This window comes from Phascolarctos cinereus, unplaced genomic scaffold (genome assembly GCF_003287225.1).
Source record: "Phascolarctos cinereus isolate Bilbo 61053 unplaced genomic scaffold, phaCin_HiC Scaffold_4;HRSCAF=312, whole genome shotgun sequence".
Taxonomy (NCBI): Eukaryota; Metazoa; Chordata; class Mammalia; order Diprotodontia; family Phascolarctidae; genus Phascolarctos; species Phascolarctos cinereus.
This window is the reverse complement of record NW_027555847.1, coordinates 333,616,678-333,630,496: the sequence shown is the minus strand read 5'-3', so window position 1 is coordinate 333,630,496 and position 13,819 is coordinate 333,616,678. Positions and strand designations below refer to the sequence as shown.

General features: G+C 36.3%; 1 protein-coding gene across 4 annotated transcripts in view; it reads right to left on the bottom strand.

Annotated features, from left to right (window-relative positions):
- Positions 1-3,490: 3,490 nt before the first annotated feature.
- LOC110222317 (3',5'-cyclic-AMP phosphodiesterase 4D-like) overlaps positions 3,491-13,819 on the bottom strand; it is a 798,164-nt gene continuing 787,835 nt past the window's right edge. For all 4 annotated transcript variants that reach the window (XM_078153186.1, XM_078153187.1, XM_021007250.2 and 1 more), the window contains one exon: positions 3,491-6,067. In XM_078153186.1, coding sequence (XP_078009312.1) covers positions 5,980-6,067 — 88 coding nt within the window. In that variant the 3' untranslated portion in view covers positions 3,491-5,979. The remainder of the gene's footprint in view (positions 6,068-13,819) is intronic.

The window sequence follows — 13,819 nt, the reverse complement described above, 5'->3', positions numbered from 1 at the left end:
CTACTTGGAGTCTCAGAGTCTGGCACCCTGAGAAGTTCAGTGACTTGCCCCAGGATCACACAGCCAAGGTGGGCCTAACACATCTTCCTGACTGTGATGGAGATATAGGCTTGGCAATCCTCCATATAGAACTTTTAGGTGGATCTAAGACAGTGGATGAGATCTCCAAGGGTGAAAATTTACAGAGGGAAAAGAAGTCAAGCATGGACAGAATTTTGGAGACATCCAAGAAATATCAGAGAAAGAGACAGTCAAGAGCAGGGAGAGAAAGTGAAGTGCAGTGCTATGGAAACCAAAGGAGGAAAGAGTGGCCATTATAGTCAAAGGGTGCTGAATGATCAAGGAGAATGAAAGAATGAGGAGGAAACTCAGAGTTCATCTTGTTCAACCTCTGTCTGAAGCAACTATTTTCTCTATAGTAGTAGGATGGGGAATGCTTAAGTAAATTCAAAAGATAACTTCTTTTTCATTTTATGAGCAAAGGTGGGGGGAAAGCAATTTTGATTGATCCAGGTTATTGACCACATAGGGAGATACTGAAGAAAATAGGGGAGAAGATCATGTGAAAGTTAAATTTTGCCAAAATGATTTTGACTTTTGTCTTACGTGAGATTAAAAAACCCACACAACAACATTCATTGGGGAATTCAATGCACTTAAACAAAATCATCTCATAATGTGTAATAGTAATTAAGTAAAATCTGATTAATTCTCATAGTACCCTTAGGAGGAAGATAAGAAAGAAATATTTCTACTACAATCTATTTCTGGAGTACCTGAAGCACATAGCTGGTAGAGCTGGTTGCAAAGTACTGAGGAAGAATTCACTAAGCTGAATTGATCTCTCCATTATGTGACCTCATAGAAATTTATGCTGCTTTTATGTTTAACTGACCATATTCTATTTTTCTCATTTTTTGGTAGGCCTGCCTTCTTACCACTTCTAGATTTTAAACTCCTTAAAGAGAAATTATGTCTTATTAACCATGTCTCCCCCAGTGCTGAGAATGGTCCATTACATGTAGAAGCCAGTATATAAATGAATATTGAATGAATGAATAAATGAAAACTACAGAATTTGAATCCTTATTTTTAATATTATTAAAGACCATAATGCTAGGTACTGTACTCAGTGACTTCCTAAACCACAGTCCTTTTTGTTTGTGTTTATCACTTAATGTTGACACAATAATGAAGAAAGGAAGGTTAAATAACAACATTAAGGAAAAACACAAAGCAAATGGGCCTAAAGAAGGTTTCCTGGATGAAGGCTCTTAGTAGCTACTTAAACACCGGGAGGACAGATGGGTGTTTGGGGAGCTTGTCATGTATAAAGTTTGGATTAAGTGAAGGTTTAAATGTAGGTATAAAGTGAATGGACATAATATGCATTAATTCAATCCAGTTTACTAGACATGTGTTAAGTGATTGGGATATAAAAACAAACATTAAAAAAAAGTATCTTCCTTCAAATAACTTAAATGGGGAGAAAGGGTTACATTCAATCAATAAGTATTTATTAAGCACCTACAAGTGCATGTGTTGGGCAATATTTAGTGTAGAAGAGATACAAATATGAAAGTTAGGCAGTTCTTTCCTCAAAGAAGTTAAATTCTATAAAAAATAAAGATAAGTTGAGAAGGGAAATAATACTAACAGAAGATGAGAATGCATATTGCTGTTGCTTGTTTCTAGGCATATTTTGAGGCATCGCTTTTTTAAAATGGTACAGGATGTGCCATTTAGGAATAGGCTGGTCTAATGCTATGATATCACTGTCTTTGTCTACCAGAAAAAATCCATATGTTCAAATCCAGAACTCTCCTAGGTGTCCATGACCTTACTGAATTCACATGATGGAACTATGACAGCAAGCTTTTTATTTTTCTCTTGCAAAATCAGTACGTATTTGAGATGAAAGGAAGAAAATAGATTAAATGGCATTGATTGAATGCTACTGGCTTCTAGGGACAAAGTTATTGAATATGATAGCCATGAATAGCATTCAGTTTTTCAAAATGTTCTTTAATCCATTCCATTCTTCATGTTCTGTCATCTCGAAGTATGTTACTACTCAGGTAAGGACCCAGAAGTACTGGTTATAAAACAAAAATAGAAGCATGTAATATTTAAGCCATTAGGCACATTCACACTTACCAATTTATGCAAATTATTATATACAAAAAGCACACACACACACACACACACACACACACACACACAATGAGATGGTAGAATTGATGTAAATGCCACCTTACAAAAGGATTCCACTGTTTGAAGTCATGTTTTGCCTTTCATAGATTGTTTAGCCGCTTCCATGAAAAGAACAAGTAATCACTTCCCTTTTGGAGATGGAGATGCTGAGATAGAACATTAAGTGTTCTGCTTAGGTCATATGCAGAAGATGTATGAGGTAAAGATGCCAATTTCCTGAGTTTTAGGTCCTGTTTACATAATGAACGGAGCACTGGGGCAGCCAGGTGGTGCAGTGGATAGAGCATAGGGTTTGGAATCAGGAAGATTCGTGTTCATGAATTCAAATGTGGCTTCAGAAACTTCCTAGATGTGTGACTCTGGGGAAGTCATTTAACCCTGTTTGCCTCAGTTTCCTTATTTGTAAAATAACACGGAAGAGGAAATGGCAAACCAATTTAGTATCTCTGCCGAGAAAACCCCAAATGGGCTCACCTTATGATTTATATAATGCTTTGAAATCTGCAAAGTCCCTTGCATAGATTAGCCCTTCTGATCCCATTGTTACACACAGTATCGGGTGGTCAAAATTACCTTTCCAACCCTATTTCCCACTATCTTCAACACCTACCTTCAGTTCTAGTTAGAGCACTAATATTCCCCAAGCACTCCATGTTTATTTCCACCTTCATGAAATGTCCATACATTCTTGCCTATTTACATTCTAACCTTCAAAGCCCAGTGCAAATTTTGCTTTTTCCATGACATTTTCCCTGATTTCCTTAGTCAGGAATGAGTGTTCTTTGGCAGAACTCTTATAATCTTCATTGGAACCTGTCATGTATGTGTATTCTATTTTGTATCAATCAGTAAGCATTTATTAATGCCTACTGTGTGCTAAGCACTGTGCTGGACTCTGATGATACAAGGACAAAAAAAGAAATTGTCCCTGTTCTCAATGAGCTTACATTGAATTGGATGAGACATGTCCACATACTGTATATGTAAAATACACATGATATATAAAGTATGTGATAAACAGATAGATGACAAGTTACTTGTTGGTTCACGTGTGAGTGTATGAGTGTGTGAGTGTGAGTGTGTGAGGGTGAGAATGAGTTGGCAGGACAGGGAATTAGGGAAGGCCTCTTGGAGGAAGTGGCTGCTGTTTGAGGTGTATTAGTTACCTATTTTTATCCTTTAGTAAACTTAACTCATGAGGGGGAGGGTCTATGTCTTATTCCTTTGTTTCTTTTTCCCTTAGCCTCCAGCACACAGCAGACACAATACATTTTTGTCAAATTGTTTTATTGTAATGCTAAAGTTAATCAATCAATAGACATCTAAATACCTGCCGAGTTTTCCCCTCTCTTAGGTTGGATGAGAAGGAAAATATAATCTAGTGCGAGCAAGAAGAGTAGTACAGAAAAACAATCCCATTCCCAATTTTGAAGATCTAGAGAAACTCTAAAAACTGGGGGTTAGCCTTTTGGATACATACACATGCACATACAGAGTCAGATAAATGGAGTTAGAACCACTTAAAGCCAAGCAATACATATATGTCCTGGATTAGCTGGGAAACTGACTTTGACAAAGTCATTCATAGGAAAAACCTGATCTTCTATGTTTGTGTCCTTGAGGCATTTATCTCTATAGCAGGGCACTTCAGGTGTCCTCATAGGACAATAGGGAAGACTAAGAGTGATTTAATTCAAAAGTATATAGGGGCAGCTAGGTGGCAGAGAGGGTAGTGTATGGGGCCTGAAATCAGAAAGACTCATTTTCATGAGTTCAAATCTAGCCTCAGACCTTAGCTATTTGACCCTGGGCAAGTCCCTTAACTCTGTTTGACTCAGTTTCCTTATCTGTTAAATGAGCTGGAAAAGGAAATGGCAAATCACTCCAGTATTTTTGCCAAGAAAATGCAAAATGGGGTCATGAAGAGTTGGATTCTTCCTCTATAACTAGAAATTTTTAGGTGGCCTCATGGGACAATAAAGAAGACTAACAGTAATTTATTTCAGTAGTATAACATACATTTATAGAATAATCAGGGTAGAAAGGACTCTGGATTCCTCCTCTAGCTTTTTCTTGACTACTATGCAAGCCTACCAAATCAATCTCCTTGAGTCTGATTTCACCCCAATTCTAACAGATCTTCTACAGAGATACCAAATTAGTATTCCTATAGAGTGATGCATACACTTTGACCCAGCACTACCACTACTAGGTAAAAAAAGGAAAAGGACCGACATGTACAAAAATATTTATAACAGCTCTTTTCGTGGTGGCAAAGTATTGGAATTTGAGGAGATGTCCATCAACTGGAGAACTGCCAAATAAGTTATTGTATATGATTGTGATGGAATGCTATTGTGCCATAAGAAATAACAAGCAGTATGCTCCCAGAAAAACCTGGAAAGACTCACATGAACTGATGCAAAGTGAAATGAGCAAAATGAAATGTATACAGTAACAGTATGATGATCAACTGTGAATGACTTAGCTATTCTCAGTAATACAACAATCCAAGACAATTTTGAAGGACTTATGATAAAAAATAATATCTATCTCCAAAGAAAGAAATGACAAAGTCTGAATGCATATCGACAGGTACTTTTTCTTTACCTTATTTTTCTTTTTTTGTCTTTATTATATCTCTATTTCTTTCACATAATTAACATAGAATATGTTTTGCACGACTGCAAATGTATAGCCTATATCAAATTTCTTGCCTTCTCAATGAGGAGGGGGACGGAAGGGGAAAGGAGAGAATTTGGAGCTCAAAAATAAAAAAAGATGAATCTTAAATTTGTTTTTACATGTTATTGTGGAAAATAAAATTTTAAATTAAAAATAAAATACAGTTCAGACCAAGCCATTTCCCTGATCAACACTATTCCACTGATTCCTCACTGTCCCTAGCATAAAATAAAACTGCTTCATCTTAACATTTACCCAATTCTCAGCAGATTTGTTTTAAATTATCTTGCCTTTCTTATTACATATTATATGTCTCTCTCCTGCCCCTAGTAGAATATAAGTTACCTAAGAAAATAAGTAGTTTTGTTTTTCTCCTTGGGTCCCTAGTGTCTAATAAAAAGTAGGTACTTAATAAATGTTTGGTGAATTGACTTCACTATGAATCACAGAAATTAAAGCCGAAAGAGATGTTAAAGATGATTTAGTCCAAATGACTCATTTGATAATTGAGGAAACTAGTGCTCAGAAAAGTTAAGTAATTGGTCCAAGGTCAAATAGAGAACATGATGTGATGAACAGAGAACCCAGAAGATCTGGGTTCCACCAGTGGCTGTGTAACACCAAGGCAAGTTGTTTAAACTCATAGTGCTCTAGGTCAGTCCCTATTATCACCCCGCACTCTCCACGTAACAAAGCTATGATTTGAACCCAGGTCCTTGGACTTCAAATTCAGTGTTCTTTCCGTTACACCAACCACCCAGGATGAATGAGAATGTATCCTGTTAAAGATCTCTAGCAATATTTTAGACCATTACTGTGTGAATTGCACTATTTTTAAAAAATCAAACTTCAGTATAACAAAGGGTTTTTTTAAACATTATTTTTAGTCTATACGTACTATCTCTTCAAATACTTAACCCAAAGAGTTTTTTCAGACCAAATTTTAAAAATTTCCTCAGTGGAGATGTAGAGTATGTATCATCTAGTTTGTACTCTTTATAAATTAAAACAACGTGCAGTCAGTGTCCTTTCTTAACTTGAGCCTCAGTCTTCTCTCCTCTGTAGCAATCGTATGCTTGTTTAAATTTCCAGGTTCTTGGTAACATAAAGTACTTTCTCTGAGTCTTCTTTAAAGTCCATACAATTCCATAAATCAGAGAAGCCCAAACTGGAAAAAATATTTGAATAACCATTAACAAGAAAGATAGAGTTTGGTCTAGCCATCTCTCCCCAAAACATTCTGCTCTCGGATGATGTAAGACATACGGTTCCTTATCCTGGATTTTAAGATATTGGTCATATTGATACATAGCAAGATCTTTTAACCTTGTCCAGATTATGAACCCTCTTTGGTAGCTTGATGAAGGAGATAGACCCCTTCTCAGAATCAGTTTTTTTCTAAAATTATATTTGAAGGAAATGCTAAATTCTAGTTAGCGGTTAACAAAAATAAAGATGTAATTTTTCCCACCCAACTTCACAGACCTCCTGAAACATGAACTTCCCTAGGATCCATGGACCCCAAGTTAAGAACCCTGTATCTGAAGGTGTTTGGGTCCTCTTCCCTTAACAAGAAAGAACCAGGTTATGTATTTCTAAAAACCAAGAAATTATATCAACATATTCCAGGCAATAAAAGCTTCACTTTCTAAATCTTCCTGTAGCAATGTGGTAGAATGGAAAGAATGTTGGCCAAAATTGGGTTTGAATCCTGGTGCTGCTACTTATTTATGAAATAACCACACAGTAAATGGGTACTCCATCTAACTTTTCAGAAGCTCAACTTTCTCATCTATAAAATGGTGACAATAATACATGCATTAATTATTTCAAAGGACTGTAATGGGAAAAGTACCCTTTAAATTGCGAAGTACTTTATAATTATGAGATGCTGCTCTACTTTACATGTGAAAAAGAAACTATAGAACATAAAACACCTTCTAAGTCGCTTTGGCATAAAGAAAACCCTCAGAGGACAACTCATTCTGTTTAACACTCAAGTTGTGCACTCAGCTCTATTAAAATATTAAAATGGAACATTCTAGGGAATTAATGTCAAGTATATTAAACTATCACAATATATAAAAAAGTAATTTAATTCCACTATTATGATTTTCCCAGGTTATTGTGTTGCCTTTTTTGGTAGGTATGCAGAAGCAGATTTATTTATTTATTTTTGCCACCCCACACCCCTGTTAAAATTCAGTCAAATACTGCATTACTGTGTCAAGATCAATGGCAGGAATGGCATTGTGCCACAAATCTTTCTACTGCTCTGAGAAGAGTGGATCAGAGAGATAATAGCATTTGCCATTGACTAAAACACTAAAAGACAAAATAATAACATTTTAAATCAAATGCTTCTTATGAAAATCAGTAGTACTACCAAACAGATATTCAGAAGATTTTGGATCATAAGCTTGCCTTTCATTACAATCTTATTTTCAATTTAGTAAATATTCATTGAGTTCTTAACTCTGTGTAAGAAGGACATTGTGGAGGAAAGATAAGGAAGACCTCAATCTTTGAAGCTCGCAATAGTGTTTGGAGTTAGAGTTGCCATTTTCCCACCCTACCCTCTTAAACTCTTAACTACATAACTGAACAGGACCTGCTAAGATCCTAAATTCTTTCTATCTTAGGATGCTTCATCTGGTTTCATTTGGTGGTAGTTGCAGAGAAAATCAATCATTCAGTCAGCTGGTAAATAGCAACTACTTACTATTTCCCAGACATTATGCTAAGTCCTAGGCACACAAAGAGAAAGAAAAACAATGACTCTCTCCTCAAGCAGGTTATATTGTAATGGTTGAGACAATATCTGTATTAGTGCCTGAGACAAGTACTTAAGAAATTCATCCTCAGCTAAAACTTGCCATCACAATCTTCTAAACACATATGGTTATTGAGAGGCATTTAAATATTTGGAAACCACCTGACAGTAATGGAACTGAGACCATAGGGATAATATAATGGAGGTGTCAAATAATTGGTGATATCATCTGGTTTCTGAACAATGTAGAAAAGAAAAGGTAGATAACCTGGCACAAATGCTCATGCTTACAAAGTTATATGGAAATATAGGGGGTAGAGTAGGGTTGAGTTTTGCTATAACCAGTTACTTTCTAGGCTCTGGCTAGGCTGATGCTGACGATTCAGAGGACTTTCTGTTACAAAGCAGCTGCCACCCTACTGAGTGGAAGACCACAGGATAAGATGGTACAGTGGGTTGCTAATGTGCTGACCAGAGCTTTGGTATAATAGAAGCAGTGGAGGAGGTGTTATAGTACAAACAAACTCTGAATTGTCAACAGAAAGCAGCTGGCTCACCTGGTGAATAGTGAAATTCAAATATGATGCTGACAATTCAACAAAACAGCTGACCTGACACTGATGATGTAAATACGTTTTAGTTATCCAGAGGAGTATGTCACTCTGTGCAAAAACAGGTACAAGCTTAAGCTGACTTCCAGACTGTAGACCACCACAGAGAGACAGCAAGCATCCATGCTCATTGTAACTATTCTTTATGGTGCTTATATATGAGTTCTTAAGGCTCTGGCAAACTTTCCCTCCCATCACCCTCAAGAAAATGATAATGAAATTGGCACACAGGGTGGCCAAGAAATTTGCCCCACATTGTGCCAACATGAACTGAATTTGCTGGAATTAGAACTCATGGCTTGCAACTTTCCATACTATGTAGTGATTATAGCTGTTCTGGGAATTTGGTCCTTTCTGTAAGCCGAGAAAAGAGCTTTGTGAACTTGGCATTAGGTTTATAGGGTAGAAGAGGAAAGCCAAATTTCAGTTGCCTAGTTCAGACATTCATTTGCCAAAAGCCTTATGTTCATGATCTTTCAAAATGCCTGATATGTTCCTTTGAATGGAAAAAAGGGAGGATGTCTTCCCTGGTTGCCTGTGTCTCTTGGAAGGAAGGAAATATGAGAGAGAAGGAAAGATAGAAAGAGAGAGAGAAAGAAAAGAAAAAAGAGAGAAAGAAAGAAGAGAGAAGGAGAGAGAATGAGAGAGGGAAGGAGAGACAAGGAGGAAGGAAAAAAGAAAATGAATAAAGAGAGAGAGAAAAGAAGGAAGAAAGAAGAAATAGAGAAGAGAGGAAGGAAGAGGGAGGAAAAAGGAAGAAAAAAGGAAAGAAATGAAGAAAGAAGGAAAAGCAATAAAGAAAGAGATAAAAGAAATGAAGAAGAAAGAGGGAAAGAGAAGGATGGAGAGAGGAAGGAATGAAGGGAGGGAGGGAGGAAAGAAAGGAAGGAGAGAAAGAAAAAAGGGGAAACGTTCCAAAATGAGAGCCATACTCTCCTTGTGTACCTAGTTGTTTCACATTTCCAAGCACCAACAATGTATTAAATGTTGCACAAACACAGACACGATTCCTCTCTACTGGCCATCAAGTCTCTAAGGCATCTCATTGACTAGAAATATTAATTATTATGCAAAATTGTGGACCTGGCACTCTATCTGGGGAGCAATCACTGTCAGACTGAGCTCTTATCCATGGTCCCCATTGCCTCCATTATAAACATTTAAGCAAACTTCACCTTGGAATTTCAAACTCTCCACAGAATGGACAGCTGCCACATTTCCAGTCTTATTGCATATCACTCCTCTTCATACATTCTCCTTTCAAATTAATTGGATTAGTTCCCCTTATCTGACATTCCATCTCTTCTACATGCTTTTGCCCAGACGTTTGACTCATTTGTTTCTTTCAATTCACAACTCAGGTACTGTCTTTCCCACCCAGCCTTTTCCTGATCCAGTTCTTTTTAGTTTGTTCTTCTTGAAATTGCACTCTACTACTTTAATTTACTGTGTATTTAATTACTTGTGTGTATCAGGGCTTGAGGATGATAACCCCAGGAGTAGCTTCTGTAGGGTAGAGTGGGCTGGAAGCTCCCTAGTCTCTGTTGGAGGGATCATTGAAGCAGATGTTACAAGTGCATACAGAGAATCTTCCCAGATGACAGTTAAGTTCCTTGTCTTTCTATCCCCAGTACCTAGCACAGTGCCAGGTGCATAATAGATGCTTAGAAATGTTTGTCAAATTCAATTATTGTAAGACATGAAGAAACAGATGGTTTCAAAGAGATGTACAATGTCTTATACGAATGAAGTGAACAGAATGAAGTGAGCAGAACCAGGAGATCAACTTATACTATGACATCTACATTATAAAAATGAAAAGTTTTGAAGACTTTAATAAACTGACAACCAATTTATACAATAATAACAGCACTGTAAAAACAAACAGTTTTGGAAGCTGTAAGTGCTATGATCAATATAGTGACCATCCATAATTCCCGAGAACCAATGTCATTCAGTCAGTCAATAAACATTCATTGGCTACCATGGCACTGTACTAAGAGCTGCGGATAGATAAAAAAAAAAAGAGGCAAAAGACTTTCTTTTTCCTCAAGGAGATAATGGGGGAGATAACAAGCAAACAAGTATGTACAAAGAAGCTATAGACAGGATAAAGAGGAAACAATTAACAGAGGGCATTATAATTAAGAAGGACTGGGGAAAAGCTTTCTGTAGAAAATTAAGATTTTAGTTGGGACTTAGAAAAAGCCAGAGAATCCAGAAGGTAGAGATGAAAAGGAAATGTCTTCCAGGTATGAGGGATAGCCAGAAAAGTACCCAAATCTGAGAGATGGAGTTTTGTCTTCATAAAACTGCAAAAAGTCCAGTGTTACTGGATGGAAAAGTACGTGCATAGGGTGTGGGGAAAGGGAGCGTATGGTGTAAGAAGTTTGGAAATGTAGTAGAAAGCTAAGTTATGAAGGTCTTTGAACAGTGAAAGGTGTTATCTACCTTCTGACAGAGAGATGACAGATTTAGAGCGCAAAATAAGACACACACATGTATATATGTATGTATATATATGTATGTATTAAAGGCAAAAATGAATTTTTTGCTTGATTATGCACATTTCTTACAAGAATTTTTTTTTCTTTTCTTTTTAATGAAGTAGAAGCAGAAGGAGGAGAAAAGAGATTTGTATTCATTTAAAAATGGAAGTGGGGAGTACTACAGATGTAAAATATGCCCACTTTAAGATAAAGTCAATTTATTATTAGTTTTACTTAACTGTTTTACTCTGTTACAAGAGATCTTTATGGATTGAGAATCATTTGAAAATATAACATTAAAGCAGCTATATCAATAAATCTTAAAAAGAAAGAATTTTGAACTCCATACTAAATCCAAACTCCTATCTATAGTGCTATAGCAGCAAAGATATAAGTGAGAAACTCTCTCCTTTTCTCCACACACACACGCACACACAATTTTTTTCCCTAACAAAAGGCACAGAATTATATCTTTTATGATAAAGTAAAAAGAGGAAGACAAAAGATTCTCAATAGAACAGGACTGATAGTTAGAAATATCCTTTTCTTCTTATTATTTTCTTATTGTGAATCTATAAAATATTGTCAATAATGTAATAATAGAACAACCCCTTTATAAACTGCTATCAGGGAAAAAGACTTACAATTCCCTTTCCTTTTATAGACAAATACATTATACCAGTCTTTCTTTTGATTTGACCAGATCTATATATGAATCTGTGTACTAAATGATGAATTCTCCTATAAAGTATAGCACTTAAGGATCCTGCAAATGGAGAAACTAAAGTCTATAAAAATAAAGTGATTTTATTCACATCTTATAAAGTTAGCATGAGGAATACTCTTTCTCAAAAGTATTGTACAACGGAAACTTAAGGCTACCAGTCCTTGGTAGAGAGGTGATAGACCAGAGGTGCAAAATGAGATATTCATTTTCAGGCAGGGACAACAGGTTGATATGTTTTGCTTCACTTTGTTATGTGGGTTTTTATGTGGGGCAAGTAGGAATGAATTAGTGGACAGTGATAAAAATGTTACAAGAAAGTATCAGTAAAACCTTAATAACAGACAGAAAAAGAAGTTCACAAGGGGACACAAACAAATGATAATTCTGTCATATCGCTGAATTTAACATAAAGTTTTTTCAAGAAAAACTAGAGAAAGACTTATTCATGGTTTCATATATAATCCTACTTTTTGGTTCTTCTTTATAGTTGAAATGTTTGTATTTGTTTATGATTACTAATATCATAAGAGTGGATGGGCATAGCGATGGAATCTAGAATTTCATGGCTACAGGAGATTCCAAGATGAAAAAACTTTCTCTATTTATGTGGTCAACACCTTCCTATGCAGTATATAACCTTCAAGTAGGGTCTGGCAAACTACAGACAGCTGACCAGATACAGCCTGCTTTTGTACAGTTCCAAGGTAAGAAAGTTTTTGACATTTTTAAATATAGACTTGGCCCTCGTTCATAGACCCCTGCATTAAAGAGTTGTTGAGAGATCTGAAAAGTTAAGTGACCTGCCCAGCATCACACAGCCGGTGTGTGTCAGAGGCAGGGCTTGAATCCAAGTTTTCCTGGTTCCTTGACTGACTCTCTATCAACCATGCCTCATAATAATAATTTTAAAAAATACATAAAAATAAAGTAGGAAAAACTGGTAGCGTATTTATCATATTACTTTCATTTATACAGGAAAGATTAGTATGCAGAGGATGCTGTGACCAGCTGTCCTCCATAAAGCTAATCAAAGAATAGCTCAAGTGTGAACATGAGGAATTTAGGGTGAACAGCCTGAAAGTGGGATCCCATTCATATAATAATTACTAACTGAGTATTTACTATATGTATCATACTTTGCTAGGTTTTACAATTCTCCTTTTACTTTTGAGAGAAATTGTCTAGTTTTTCTGTTTGTGAAAATGTTTTTCCATGTAAAAAGTATAAATACGTTTTGCTCTGAACCTGTTGCTTCACCTGTATTTGGGGATAACAATAACATCTATTTCCTAGGGTAGTGGTATGGACCAAATAAGAAAGATAGTTTATATAAATATTTTGCAAACTTCAAGGTGCTATATCCATGTGAGTTATGAGTCTCATCAGGAAGATAGTTTCCTTGGCTTCCTTCAAGACTCACCTTTTGCTGGGTGCTTTTCCCATCCTTCCTATTGTTAGTGCCTTCTCTCTGAGGTTGCTTTCTATCTATACTGATAGTTTCTATCTACACTAAATACACTGTAGTATATATCTCCACTATATATGTGTGTGTGTGTATATGTATATTTAGAAAGAAAAAGAGAGAGAGAGAGAGAGAGAGAGAGAGAGAGAGAGAGAGAGAGAGAGAGAGAGAGAGAGAGAGAACACACCTAGTTAGTTACTTGTTTTCTCTCTTCCATTAGAATGTGAGCTCCTCAAGGGCAAGTACCATATTTTCACATTTATTTATGTCCCTAGTACATAGCACAGTGGCTATAACATAGTAAGTGCTTAATGAATATTTGTTGAGTGGCATTGCCTGAAGGACATTCATCAAAGATGACAAAAGGAGTGGGTACAAGTTTTAGCCTGAGAGAAGAAAGACAATAACATTCATTGAAGTTAGGGAGAGCTCGCTATGCATCTCAGTTTTGCCCATTAAAAAAGAGCTGGAGAGGCCATCAGACAGAAGCAAAAATTCAGTGGGAGGTTCAAGAGAGGGCATGGGCTCTAAAAAACCAAGAGAAGGCAGTCTTACTGGAGCCAATGGTAAGGAACAGCCATGAGAAATATAAGCTTCAAGGAAGGATGGGGATGAGCTCCTCAGCTACATGATTACTAGACCACATGGCTTCTAGATGGTAAGCTAGCCCAGATACTAGCATAAAGAAGTCAATAAAAGTTGATAAGATGAGAAATTCTTATGACTACATAGTAGAATTGCTTTATGTAAACCTACCAGAACAGAGTAATGAATAGATCAAGGATGAAATTGTACTTCTATGGGTCTGGAGCTATTAAGACCTCCAGAGAGAATAATGAGAGTAATTATAAGGTTGGA